This window comes from Theobroma cacao, chromosome 4 (genome assembly GCF_053813885.1).
Source record: "Theobroma cacao isolate CCN51 chromosome 4, ASM5381388v1, whole genome shotgun sequence".
NCBI classification, from domain to species: Eukaryota; Viridiplantae; Streptophyta; class Magnoliopsida; order Malvales; family Malvaceae; genus Theobroma; species Theobroma cacao.
The window spans coordinates 24073060-24086951 of record NC_142642.1 but is presented as its reverse complement, the minus strand read 5'-3'; the positions used below and the strand labels follow the sequence as shown (position 1 = coordinate 24086951).

Here is a 13892-nt window from a genome sequence, read left to right as displayed (position 1 = left end):
ATTGTAATGAATATGATGGCCCTATGGAAAACACCCAAATCAAGAGAAAAAGAATGATGCTAGAAGAAATGGGAAAAAAGTGACAAAAGGTAAGGTAAAAACTAGGACTGCAACAAGCTTGCAAAGAACATTGGAATGATTGGGTGAGGCAACAGAAAGTCATAACATAGCTGAAAAATGTTGAAATTTTAGTGTTATCGTAAGCCACAGGATAATATAGTATTCCAAAGTGCATTCAAGCAATTAAATCTCTACAAATAAGGGGAGATTGAGTGTAGATTAATTTAATTTTGTACTACAGTTGATTAAAAAGGAAGAAAATAAACTCATTTTTATTTCTTTACCAGATTTAAGTGATAAACTAAAATGGATTCAATATGGGCATAATCTATCAAAAAATTATGGTAGGAGTAGTTGATTAGTTTAGGATTTGATTTGTTTATTTTAGGTTGATGTTAAACTTTAAACTACTTTCTCTTTGTATTTGTGTTACTTGTTATGTGTAATTGAATTGGTTTTTGAAAGAATTTACCACTATCCATGTTACATTTATTTGAATTGTTATTTGTATTATTTGATTTTTTTCAAATAATATTTGTTTTTTTAATTGATATATTTGGATTTCTACTTATGTATTTTGATATTGTCAAACATATCTCTTCTAATGAAATTAAAACATCAGTACAAGTTGTAAAACGAAGAAAATGTGCAAGGTTTTATCAAAACATGTATGGAGGAGCTGTTATTGCAATTATGTATCACATGAAATGCTTAATGAAATAAATAAATAAATTCAATTATTCTGATGAATGAAATTGGATACATGAAACTTTACAAACTTCAGGTGAAAGTTATAGAATATTTAGTATGAAATCACATGTTGTGTTGCAACTTATAGATACATTGATAAAAAATGGATGATTACATCCATCTAAAGATATGCCAGCATTTGAGGTAGTCGTTATGTTTCTTTGGACTTGTGCATACATCGAAACAAATCGTAATGTCCATGATAAATTTGTAAAATCGGGGAAGACTATAAGTAGGAAGTTTGGTGAAGTGTGAGATAGTTTATGTTTACTGGCCCGTGAAATTGTCCAAGCCTAGATTTTCAATTTGCAAAAATTCCATCCAAAATTAAAATTATAGTAGATATTAGCCTTATTTTCAAGGGTGCATTGGTGTTATAGATGGATCACATGTTCTTTCTATTCTTCCTACAAATGATCAAATTTGTTTTATTAGTCGAAAGGGATATCCAACACACAATGTAATGTTAATGTGTAATATTGACATGGTATTCACTTTTATGCTTTTTGGTTGGCTTGACACTGCACATGATACCCGTATCTTTTCAATTATACTTGAAGAAATGAAAAACATGTTCTCTCACCCTCTGGAAGTAACAACTTATAATTTTTTTGATATAAAGTTTGCCACTCCATATATTTTATCTCTTGAATTTTTATAATGAATTAATATTGAAACCTTTTAACTTTTTTCTTAAGTAAATATTATGTAGTGGATGCTGATTATCCTAATATGAAAAGGTATTTAGTAGCTTATTGTCACGACCCGGAACCCTCCTCGAGCCCATGACAATCACCGCGACATCCTGATTGACACTCATTACCCGAAATGCCAACCGGAACCCCGCAAGGCTTACATATCAGTTTCTTTCCTTTCTTGTGAGCAATCGTTGTTAAACATTCCATTTTAAACAATTTTCAGTAGTTTCCTGCTCAAGTAAATCAAAAGACAAAAATTTTTTAAAAGGATTTATAGATAAATATCACTATTCAAACTATTGATTAAAATATAGCATTTTTTTATAAAACAATATTTATAGAAACACGTGTAAGAAATCTTTTGTAACGTGTAAGTAAAATAAATTCACACATACAAAAATTTACAAAGTTATAATGTACAATAATGGTTACAATGACAAGTGGCCCAAAATACACCCAGTGTTGGTGCTAGAAACCTATGTTTCTGTGGTAGAGATGTCAACTGGAATCTTCGACAAAATAGGGTATCTACAAGTTACAACAGACCTGAAATGTTTGGAAAGGAGGTGGGTGAGATTTTGCAATCCCAATGAGTAAACAGACATTATCATAAATATCTAAAGGCGAGTAAAATGGAGGCAAGTTTAAACAACAAATTACGAACCATTTCATAATGTTTTCAATTTATTTCTTAAACCATAAAATATTTGTAATTTACCAAAACAGTTGTTAAGGTTTATGTCTTTTATTAAAAACAAGGCTCAAGCCAAAACTAATCCTCGGGGATACCTTGGCCGAGGCATCTAACCGAGTCCGCCAAGGTTGTTATAACATTTACATGTGAAACACATTTTTTTTTTTAAAACAAGTCGTTCCTTGGCGTTGGCCGAGTTACACATTCACGTGGGGGTTCGATGTGAAGTGAGCTCTAATACTACCCCGGGAGTTACCCTCCTCGCCTCTACAACCGGAGTAACTATATAACCGGGTTTACCGTGCCCCTCTAATAGGCAGTCCACGAAAATCCGTCACTGTAGTGACTAACCCACCAATTTTAATAAAATTTCGACAGTATAACGTGGCTTTTATTTATTTATCTAGCCTGCATAGTAAAAACAGCTTACATAAATTTTCCAATACACTTACAAAATATAGCCACATATACTCATATCTCATAAGCCATTCATAGGAAAATATATAATTTTCAAGACAGTTAACAGTCTCTAATTACTCAATTTCATAATCAACCCAATATATCTTTATTTGTCACATTTATTTGTAAAACATCAAAAATCCCGTTTTAATATCGTTTTCATTTCATAAAATACATAAAGAGCATTTAAAAATAAACTCTAGATAATTTACAATAATAATAGGTTTACTGACCGTTTGTACAAACTAAAAGCTTTCTAGGTGCCCCGATAACTACTCGTCGGGTACGATTTCCTTGCCTTTACCGCAAGGCTCTCCTCCTAAACACATTCCAAAAATTTACTCAATTCATCACATTAATGCTAAATCACTATATATTTGACTTAAATCCTATACTAATGCATGGTATGAAATGCAATAGCCAAAAAATGGCTTAAACGCGGTATTAACCTATTTTTGGCACTTTACCCGATAAATTGATAACGCGCTCCATTTTAGCTCTAAATTGTCCCATTCTCTCTCCAACATTTCTAACCATTAATTATCAGCCAATATTCCTATAAAATCACCAAAATCAGCTCACTCTCTTCCTTGGAAAATTCGACCAAAAATGAGACATTAACTCGGTTAATTTTCTACTTTGTTTTTCTATCACATTTAACCATTTTTCATCATTTTCTCTTCATTTCTCTTAGAATAAAAATCAGATCATCATCATTGTACCTCATTGCAGATTCAGCCAAGGGTGGGTATTGTGAAAATTTAATGCTTTCTTGCCCAATTTAATTTCTAAACATATTTAACTAACTAAAACTATCAATTTAACTAAAAATCAAAACCTAAAAATTTTAAAATCTCTCCCCTAGAATTTCATCCAGCCCTTGATGTCACTTTTAGATCTCTCTCCTCAAGCATGCTAAATGGAAACAAAGGCATAAGAAAGGTAAAAATCAAGCTAAAGTGGAAAAATCTTACTGTTAGACGCGTAAACGGGGAAAAAACGCGAATTCCCCTTTGAATTTTCTTGTTTCTCTTTGGTTTTTCTTTTTTTTCTTCCTTTCCTCTCTATTTTCTCTCTTGTTCTCCCTTATGACCGGCCAGCACTTAAAATTGGGTTTAAATGGGCTGACTTTTTATTAAAATAATATTATATCATTAAAAAAAATACCACGTGTCACTTTTCTATTGGCCCATTTTTAAAATTTCATCCATTTGTTTCCAAATTTTCACCATACACTTGTCCCACATATCCATAGCTTAGATAAAATTCTCGGACTTATCCAAAGTCTCGGTGGAGTAATTTTTAAAATTTACATTTTTACCCCCGTAAAAGTGAAAAATTACATTTTTGCCCAAAAAACTGAAAAATTGGCCATAGACATATTTTTCATCCCTTATACTCATACCATTCTCCAATTTGTCAAATTTGATCTAAATTCTCTCAAAATCTCAAATTTTATTCGCAAGTGGTAAAATTACGATTTTGCCCCTACACTCCAAAAATACCAGAATTAAACTTGTTCACTTCCTATCATTAAATTATACTCCAAATAGTTAATCTTGGTCAAAATTTTCACTCCATTATCAAATTATTATCGTAGGTGGCAAAATGACGATTTTACCCCTAAAAATCAAAATTTTCAATTTTACCCCTCATGAACCCTCGAACTCCAAACAATCATTTTTAGTCATTCCTGGACTGTAAAATATTAAATTTCATCCTACGATTCCTATTTGAACTAGTTCGAGGTTAAATCAACTCAAGTGTACCGTTAGGTACAATACCGGGTTACGTCTATTCTTAGGTGCTTTTTTAGCATAATAACATGCTACTCAGTGCATGTATGTCATGGCATATGTTTATAGGGTCGAGTTTTACACTTATAAAGGTGAAAGATATCACATTCTTGATTTTAGAGGTTGTAGTTAGTCATAATGTGTAAAAGAAACATTCAACCATGAACATTCTTTGTTAAGAAATGTCATTAACCAAACAATTAGAGTTTGGAAAGAATAGGTGGCATTTTTTATGTGATGTGAAGCCATTTCCATTGATAAAACAAGAAAAAATTATTGTTGCAACAACAACACTTCATAACTACATTAGATAGTGTGATGTTCTAAATAAGGAGTTTGACAAATGTAATCATAATCCTAATTATATTCTTGAGAGTCAAGAAGAAAAAAGTAATGATGAAGAAATGGTTCATATGCTCATAGAAAAGCATTGGATGATAGTTACATAGGTAAAATTCAAAACCAAATAGCTGTTGTATTGATGAAAAATAGAAATTATTAATTTATGAGTTATTTATGAATTATGTGTTACTTATAAATTATTTGTGGAACTCTTTTTTTAAGATTTATTATTAATTATAAACTTTATGTTATATAAAAACACTTTTTACATTTTCAAAAATTTATTTTCAATAGATAAAGAAAATAAAGTTAACTTTTTTCTATTTTGAATAAAGAAATTTATGATTAATAGAAAGTTATTTATTAAATATCCTTTTATGGTAATTTTAATTAAAAATAGAGTTTATATAAGTTATTTTGCCAAACAGCTTATCTATAAAAAAAATTTATAAAAAAAATAAATTTATCAAACAATTTTAACTTAATTTCAAAAACTATTATTTTTTATAAAAATTTTGTAATAGTTTTTAAACAAAAAAAAAAAAAAGAAAAACAGACCAAACATACTAAGATTTGAAAATTAAAAAAAAAACTAATTGCTTCAATTAAGTCCTGATTACCATGTTCTTAAGATTGAATAGGGCTTTTAACAAAAAATAAATAAATAAATTCTAACCATTCGACATTTTGAAAAAAAAAAGGAGAATAAATTGAATTTAAAACAATTTGAGGCTTTTTTCAACTTTCGACTCTTCGAATTTTAAACTAAAGTTTGGATTGAAAATTTCGAATTAATCAACCAAAACGGAGCAATTTAAAACGCAAAGAGAAAAAGACGATGACTTTGAATGCAATTGCAGCTTCGTTCCGTCTTTCTCAAACCCTTTTAAATTTTAGATACTTCCTCGTTTCCTTTTTTTTTTTCATAATTTCAATTGTATTTACTTAATTTTCATATTAATTTTATTTTTTTATAAAATAAATTCATGAATTTCCAACTCTTCCATTCAACTTCGTCACTTGTATATTACCGTCGGTAGACTCCACTTCAAAATGGTCCTCTTTCTCTCGTTTACGCTATTTAAGCTCCTCTGCTTTGAGTTACGAGTAGTATTATGAGTTTCTATACGTGGGGTGAGTGAAAAGCACGTGTCAGCGTTCAGTTGCAGACACCCCTTGATCATTCATGAAGCTTTGGAAGCATAGAATCTGCCCTCATATTTAATTTTAATTTTTTGAGGTTATTATTTTTTGTTTGATTTCATATTTTTTACCTTAATTTATCGTCTGATCATGGAAGGGATGATGGGATAGTACTCATGTTTAATCAATCAATATATTCGAGTGATTGACTCATTGATTGGTACATAATTTTTTATATAAAAAGTAAAATTCAAATTTTTTTTAATTAAAAAAAATATTTAAAAATTTCATGCTACCTTCACAAGGTAGATGACATAAATTTAAATTTGTTTTTGCTTTTTCTGCTTTGATTTCATAAACATGGGTACCTTATGGCAAGGCACTTAAAGATACTCCGTGCATTTTAGGCTAAAAGGTTTTTTTGTTTTTTGTTTGTTTTTGTAATATGCATATTCTTTTTGGATTTTTAATTATTGAGGCTGAAACAAAGAACTAAAAAAATTATAATTACCTGCTCATTAACATAGTTTTTGTACAATGATATCAAATAATTTATAACCATACCATATATTATGTTATAAATAAATAAAATAATAAAATTGATTTTAAGTAAATTAAACAAAGAAAGACTTGACATTGATTTGTTTTAGAAATTTGTCACCTCTTTATATATATATATTCTTTTATAACATTGTTAAAACTTTGATTTGATCTTTATACCTTTTTATTTTCTTGTTTGTCAACATTAGTTCAATCAAATGTAAATTAGTCAGCAACACACTTGACATGTTCCAAATCCATAATTTAAATTCGATCATTAAGAGTTAAACAAAATCATTTCATTTTATTGAAAATAAAAAAAATTTATGAACAAAAAATAAGCGGGATATACAATTGTATGGATATGTTTTTAATTTTGAGAAAGATTAGCTTAGATTTGGACATCAATGTTATTTAAAATGTAAATGCTTTTATTTTTAACATTATCTAAATTTTTACCCCCATTTTCCATCATTGGAGGAAAATACTCTTACACACAATTATATAACCTTTTTTAATTATCAGTAATACCCTTAGCTAAAAAGATAAATCACAAATTTTCCTCTAACCTGAACAAGGGCAAACCGGTAAATTCAACACAGCCTCCCACTATTATTCCTCCTAGTCACACCAATATTTCATTGCCATCACATCAATCGAAAAAACCCCCACAAGTGACGAAACAAAATCTCTTTTCCTCTCGAAAACAAAATTTTCCCCAGAAAATTCCCTTAGTTTCTATCCAAACAAACACCCCCACCTTGCAAAAACCCTAGATGTCAACGTCAAGCCAACCCCAGTTCCGTTACACCCAGACGCCATCGAAGGTTCTCCATCTCCGAAATCTCCCGTGGGAGTGTACGGAAGAGGAACTCGTCGAGCTTTGTAAACCCTTTGGGAAGATCGTTAACACTAAGTGCAATGTCGGCGCCAATCGAAACCAAGCTTTTGTTGAATTCGTAAGCTTCTGAATCCATCAATCTTTTTTATTTCTAATTTTGTTATAATTTATAGAATTCTTTGTGTTAGCTTAAGTTTTATTAAATCTGATGGTTTGCTAATTTGGTTATCTTTCAAGTGTAAATTTCGATGGGCTAATTGCAAATTGGAAATTTTTGAGTTCTGGGTAATGGTTTATTTTCTTTCTTTGACATAGTAAAAATCTGATTTTATTTTGCTTTTTTTTGTTATATTTGAATGTAGATTTGATGGGTTAATTGTAAAATTGAAAATTTTTTATCTATTTTTTATTGGGTAGTGGGGGTGGGGGTGGGGGTGGGGAGTGATGGTTTTGTTTAGCTGTTTTAGGTTTAGGTTAATTAGTCATGTGCTCATGGTTAAATTCTGATTGTTTTTCGCTCTTGTTTGAAAATTTTAATTTTGTTTGGTGAATTGACAATTGGAAAATTTTGATTTCTTTTGGGGTGGTTTTATTGTGTTCGGTCAAGGGTAATTAGTATAGGCATTATGGGCTTATGATAAAAATATGAGTTTTTGGCTCCAATTCTTTTTTTGTTAATGTAAATTTCGATGGGTTAATTTCAAAGTTGAAATTTAGATACTTTTCTAAAGGGTGATCAGTGGCGGTTTTCTGTTAATAAAAGGTGTTACTTTTATTTGCAGGCAGACTTGAACCAGGCTATTTCTATGGTTTCATACTATGCTTCATCCTCAGAGCCAGCACAAGTTCGTGGAAAAACTGTGTATATTCAATATTCAAACAGACATGAAATTGTCAACAACAAGAGCCCTGGAGATACCCCAGGAAATGTTTTGCTGGTTACCATTGAGGGTGTGGAAGCTAATGACGTGACCATTGAGACCATTCACTTGGTAAGTCCTTACTGTTGGCAGAATGAATTTTTCTGATTAAATCCTATCAGTTGTTACAGATTCTCTATTACATTGCTGCTATAAGAATAGGTACTCTAAAGACTTTTTCAGCTTAGGGGCTTTTGACATTTGTAGAAGGAGACTGGAGTCTTGGACGATTCTTGATAAGGAGTATTTTTGTATGATTAAATGAAGATATCTTGTATTTCTACTTCTAAAAGTGGCCTATTTTTAGTGTGTCAAAATCGTTGTAATTTTTGTTGTCAATGAGCATATATTTAGAGGAATTGCCAACTTTTATATAGAGAATTGAAGAAATGTTATCCGTTCAACAGATTGATGTAGTATAAATATTCTAAAACTCAAACACTCAAGAAATAATCTGAATTCTCAACCAAATTCTCACATATCAATATCAAATACTCAAATATGTAGGTAATAAACATAGATCCAAGCCCATTTGAAACTAAAGAATATAGGTATTTATAACTAAACCTAAAACCCTAATAAAACTCAAAATGCCAAATACAACCACAAAGCCCAAATGCTTGGAAAAGAAGTAAAATTCTAGTTATTATAAAATTATCTAAATAATCTAAAATAGCCTAAATTTATGTAAAGATCACAATCTAACCCATATTTTTAGGGCTTTAGAGTTATGTTTGGTATTTTGTGTGTCATTGGGTTTTAGCTTTAGTTATAAATACCTAAGTATTTTACTTTCAAGTAGGCTTGGATTTATGAGTTATTGATATTTTCTGGATATTTGAGTATATGGCATTGATAGTTGAAATTTGGTTGAGATTTTAGATTGTTTCTTGAGCGTCTTGAGCTTTAGGATATTTGTTCTACATCCTAGATTGATTGAGAAATTGGCCTAATTAGGTACAGACACCTGAAGTTAAAGATACCATATGGTGAAACTATTAGTTTTTTTTTAAATCTAGTCTTGTGTCATATCTTGTATGACTGATGAGGGATACTTGATTTTCTTAAACCCTTGTTTTTAAGATAGTTTTCAATTAAAGGCCATTTCTTATAGATCTGAAATGAATTAAACTGTTATCTGTTCTTGTTCTTTTACATATATAGAGATAGCAGTGTTTTGATTGAAATCAGTTGAATCACAGATGGTGATGCCTCTTATTTAGATTCTTTTGTTGGAGACAGTTTGGAAATATTGTCATGTACGTCATACTCCTTTCTAAGGTCTATCTTGAGGCATGTGTGCACAGGTGTCATTCTGCACTTATTTCTCATCCATTTGGATTTGTTAACAAAGATTTTTCCTATTATACCAATGTTTGTGATGGTTCCCAAATGTTTTTATTTATTTATTTATATTTGTGATTTGTGATCATATCTGATTGAATTTTGTTTCAGGTATTTTCTGCATTTGGTTTTGTGCACAAAATTGCTACTTTCGAAAAGGCTGCAGGATTCCAGGTGAGATGTCAAAGTGGATTTGGATCTTTGGAGGTTGTGTCAATATCTTGCTTATTTTTATGATGAATGTTGGCAGGCTTTAATCCAATTCACTGATGCTGAAACTGCATCTTCAGCAAGGAATGCCTTGGATGGGAGAAGTATTCCAAGGTGTGTACTGCTCCCTTGCCTGCCTCTTCCTTGTCTCCTTTCTCATGTGCAGTTGCACATGCAAACTCTTCTTCTCACCTCTCTAGCATCAATTAATTCTCTTCTTCATATTGATTATATATATATAGTTTGGGAATTGCATAATGGCATGTTTGTCTTGTAATGTTTTTATGATTTTTTGAATTTAGGTACTTGCTTCCGGAACATGTTACTTCTTGTCACCTGCGAATCTCATATTCTGCACACACGGATCTGAATATCAAATTTCAATCTCATCGGAGCAGGTAAAAGTGGACCCAAAATACCAAATTGTTTGCTATTTGAAGTGCATCAATGTTTGGTCATTTTCATTCCTTATATCTTAAATAATATTCCTGCTAAATATATATTTTAGCATCTGATATTTTGCTAATATGTGTGTGCTTCTTGTCATCTAGGGTGTTAGTGAAGCCTGGTAGTGAGCACACAGATGTGTTGTCATGGCCGCTTAGTAATTTTCTTAATCTTTTGACCGTAGTTTCATACAGTTGCGAAGTATAGTTGGAGTTGTTTATATGTTGATTGTGGAATTGCCACTTTGGTGGTACCACGAGGGAGAACCTCCCCCTTTTCTGCATTCAAATGAAACAACTCTTTCTTTCATACAAATAACGTTTTAGTAATTGACTGGAAACTCCTGTAACATGCTAGTAGGGTAATATTGATCTGATTTCAGGTTTGAATATTGCTTTTATGGATCCTTCTGCCAACCGTTTTGTGTTTGCAAATTATTTAATCTATTAGCTGAGAAATTACTCACTGTAGAATGTCAGTTGTTTCATAGTATTTTGAATTCAGAATAATTGTCTCTTTTATGGGTTTGTTTATTTTATATAATGAGAGTGGGTGAGTATATTGCAAATTGGCATGAGAAGCTAGTTGATTGTGGGGGAAAGGGCAATGTTTACATAAAATTTATTTTATTGATCTAATTCTCATTGTCATCATTTGGATGGAACTTCATAAAATGTGATTGTAGTTATTTCTATTTGAACATTTATGGAATTGTTTCGTGGAAGCATTGGCCAAATTCAAGACCTTAGCAATCAGAGAGTTGGTTGTAATTAAGCTAGAGTATTTGATTGACATAGTTTTGAAAGTTTTTGAGATGGTCTTTGCTATAAATACTCTGAACCAACTGGATGCCCATATAGGGCTTGATCTGCTATTGCTGTGGAACTTGCTGTTGAACAGGATGGTTCTGGATTTGAACCCTTAATCTTTTATGTCATCTCATTTATCTATTTGTAGTAGCATTAATTTGTTATCGCTATATGTTATGTATCCTGATTAAATGCAATTTTTTTCGATATTGGGCTATAAATTTGTACTTTATGTTTTAATATTTATATTAGACATTCTGATTTTGTTTGCACATTTATGTAGGGACTATACCAACCCATACCTTCCTGTGAATCCTACTGCAATGGAGGGACTTATGCAGGTAGTCTTTTAATTTACAAACATTTGACCTATTTTTTAATGTTAGAGTGTTAATGAATAAGCTGTAATTTGCAGCCTGTAGTTGGTCCGGATGGAAAAAAGCAAGAACCTCAGAGTAATGTGCTACTTGCTTCAATTGAAAATATGCAATATGCTGTGACAGTTGATGTTCTTCACACGGTAGGACATTATTTCGCTACTTCATTGACATGAAAATACTGGTTCATGGCTCGAAACTTTCCTCATATTTTCTACTGGTTGCCTATTGTAGGTGTTCTCTGCATTTGGCACAGTCCAAAAGATTGCAATATTTGAGAAGAATGGTGGAACACAGGCACTAATTCAGTATCCTGGTATGTATTCATCATATGAATTTTATATTATTTTATATACGTTTTTGGTAGTCCCTGCCTTCTTATATATTAATACGATATTTATCCTTCCATTCAAGGTGTGACGTAGAGAATTTAGTTCAAATTCCCTTTTTTGGTCATTTCTTTCCCTGCTTCAAGAACCTCACATCCATAGGTTACTTTGTTGAATGTCCATTTTCTGTTTTTGTTAATTTTATTTTGTTCTTAAGGTGAGCACCTAGGCACTAATGCAAAGGTGCCAGACATAACAAGTGCACCTTGCCACCTCTCTGTGAAGGAACTTTGTTAAGATCAACATTTTGGGCACCTTGGCACTCTTTTCTGAAAGACAAGATCCAAAAGGCATACCTAACTGAAGTGTTCCTTTGTTTTGTTCAGTTCAATTTATTTACTTGTTTTTTAGTTTTGTGATCTGTTCGTTAATTTGAAGAAAGATGAGAAGAATATATGTCATTCTGTAAGAATAAAAAATTTTCCACAGAGACAGAAGCTGCTATTATGAGCCTCGTGACCAGGACCACGAGCAAAAGCAAATCAGATCTAATAAACTATGTCCTTTTGTGTTTGATGCAAATATTTGTTCCTTTTTCTTGTTTTTCATTTGAAAGTGTCTGTGTCTATATTATATGTATAATTATTGTATCTTTCTCTTGGTTTGGCTTTGTTTCCTGTTCTTCAGAAATTTGTTCCATTTCTTTGTTTTTTCTTTACCTGCTCTTCCCCAAGATTTGAACTTGATAACCCCAAGTTGGAAGTCTCAAGGCCTATGGGTGTCCATTGCTGACTGTTGGACATCTATCTTACTATCTGCAACTTAATTTTTTTTGCAATATATGTTCTATTTTGATAGAGAGGCATTTTGATAGATTTTACTGATGTAGAAGTTGTTACATTCAGATGTCACAACCGCGGCTGTCGCCAAAGAAGCCTTAGAGGGACACTGCATATATGATGGTGGCTATTGTAAGCTTCATCTATCATACTCTCGTCATACTGATCTCAATGTAAAGGTATAAATATGTGCTTTTGAGTTAATGTTCATGAGAAAAAAAGAGGAAAAAATAAATTAAAGACGTCGTTAGAAGATAAAGGGGATTCGTTCTTGATCGAAAAAAGATTTGGTCCTTAAAATGTATGCTTCTTGACACTTGATTACCACCCTTACCTGCTAAATTAGTTCTGTTATTTGTCTTGGCAGGCATGCAGTGTGACTGATTATTTCTTTTGTTGCCACAGGCTTACAGTGATAAAAGTAGAGATTACACAATCTCAGACCCAAGTTTGCTTGCAACACAAGTTCCTGGTCTGCCTGCTGCTCCAAATGTTTGGCAGAATCCTCAGGCAGCTCCATTGTACCCTGGGACTGACTATACAGCTTCAGCTGCAATGCAGGCTCAACCCCCTGCTGGACAAGTTCCAGCTTGGGATCCAAATTTACAGGCTAGACCACCTTATGGATCAGTTCCTGGGACAGTTCCCAGTCAATCATATCAATCATCCTCAGTACCTACATATGTGAATGCTGCAACACCTGCTGGTTCATCACCCCTTTCGCATCCTGGTGTGTCTTCCATGAGAATGCCACAGCCTGGGGTCAATGTTAGACCAGGTGGTGCACCAGTGCCGGGTCAGCCTCCTTATTATGGTCAATGACCCATGTCTTTTCCTCTTGGCGAATTCAAATGAGCCGCCTGTCTTTCCATCATATATTTCGGTTAAAGATTTGCCGTTTGGATCTTTTGGCTCGCAGATCTATGAGCCTTTATAATTAAATTTATAATTAACTTTTATTGGTCTGGAAGTGTTTTGTTTTTTCTTTTTGGTTTTCTTTCTGAAACCATATCCATCACTGATGTAAAATGGAGCTTGCATTCACAATTAATTGGTAAATGAATGTAAAAGACATGCTTTCGTGCTATATTGGCCTGCAGCAACTTTTTGCCTTTAGATGCCTCTCTAAATTGATGTTTTGTTACTTTCGATTTTTAAATGATGATATTTTGGTCCCCCCAAGTCCCACCATTGTCTTTTTCCCTATTCCTGTGCATTGTCTTTTAAGTTCAAATCTTATGGCACCAATTCTTGTCAGGACATTGCATGTTTGGTGATCCAATCTAGCCGGGTA

The 13892-nt window shown here is 32.2% G+C and overlaps 1 protein-coding gene across 3 annotated transcripts; it reads left to right on the top strand.

The window, feature by feature from the left end:
- The first annotated feature begins 7115 nt into the window (after positions 1 to 7115).
- Positions 7116 to 13685, top strand: PTB1 (polypyrimidine tract-binding protein 1). Of its 3 annotated transcripts, none has more exons than XM_007032508.3 (10): positions 7116 to 7441; positions 8106 to 8315; positions 9699 to 9761; positions 9838 to 9911; positions 10100 to 10195; positions 11337 to 11394; positions 11469 to 11573; positions 11665 to 11746; positions 12665 to 12777; positions 13004 to 13685. In XM_007032508.3, the coding sequence occupies exons 1-10, from the start codon at positions 7259 to 7261 to the stop codon at positions 13418 to 13420; spliced, it is 1401 nt and encodes a 466-aa protein (XP_007032570.2). In that variant the 5' UTR covers positions 7116 to 7258; the 3' UTR covers positions 13421 to 13685. The 3 variants fall into 3 exon arrangements, with proteins under 3 accessions (XP_007032570.2, XP_088661739.1, XP_088661740.1); XM_088805613.1 differs by lacking the exon at positions 7116 to 7441 and adding an exon at positions 9486 to 9550 and having other exon boundaries at positions 8175 to 8315; XM_088805614.1 differs by lacking the exon at positions 7116 to 7441 and adding an exon at positions 9446 to 9550 and having other exon boundaries at positions 8175 to 8315.
- The last annotated feature ends 207 nt before the right edge of the window (positions 13686 to 13892 follow it).

Excerpts from the sequence above, each read along its gene's own strand:
- PTB1 (XM_007032508.3), top strand. The coding sequence starts at position 7,259 with ATGTCAACGTCAAGCCAACCCCAGTTCCGTTACACCCAGACGCCATCG. Across the intron at positions 9,762-9,837 it reads AAAAGGCTGCAGGATTCCAG|GCTTTAATCCAATTCACTGA; the intron begins GTGAGATGTCAA and ends GAATGTTGGCAG. Across the intron at positions 12,778-13,003 it reads ATACTGATCTCAATGTAAAG|GCTTACAGTGATAAAAGTAG; the intron begins GTATAAATATGT and ends TTGTTGCCACAG.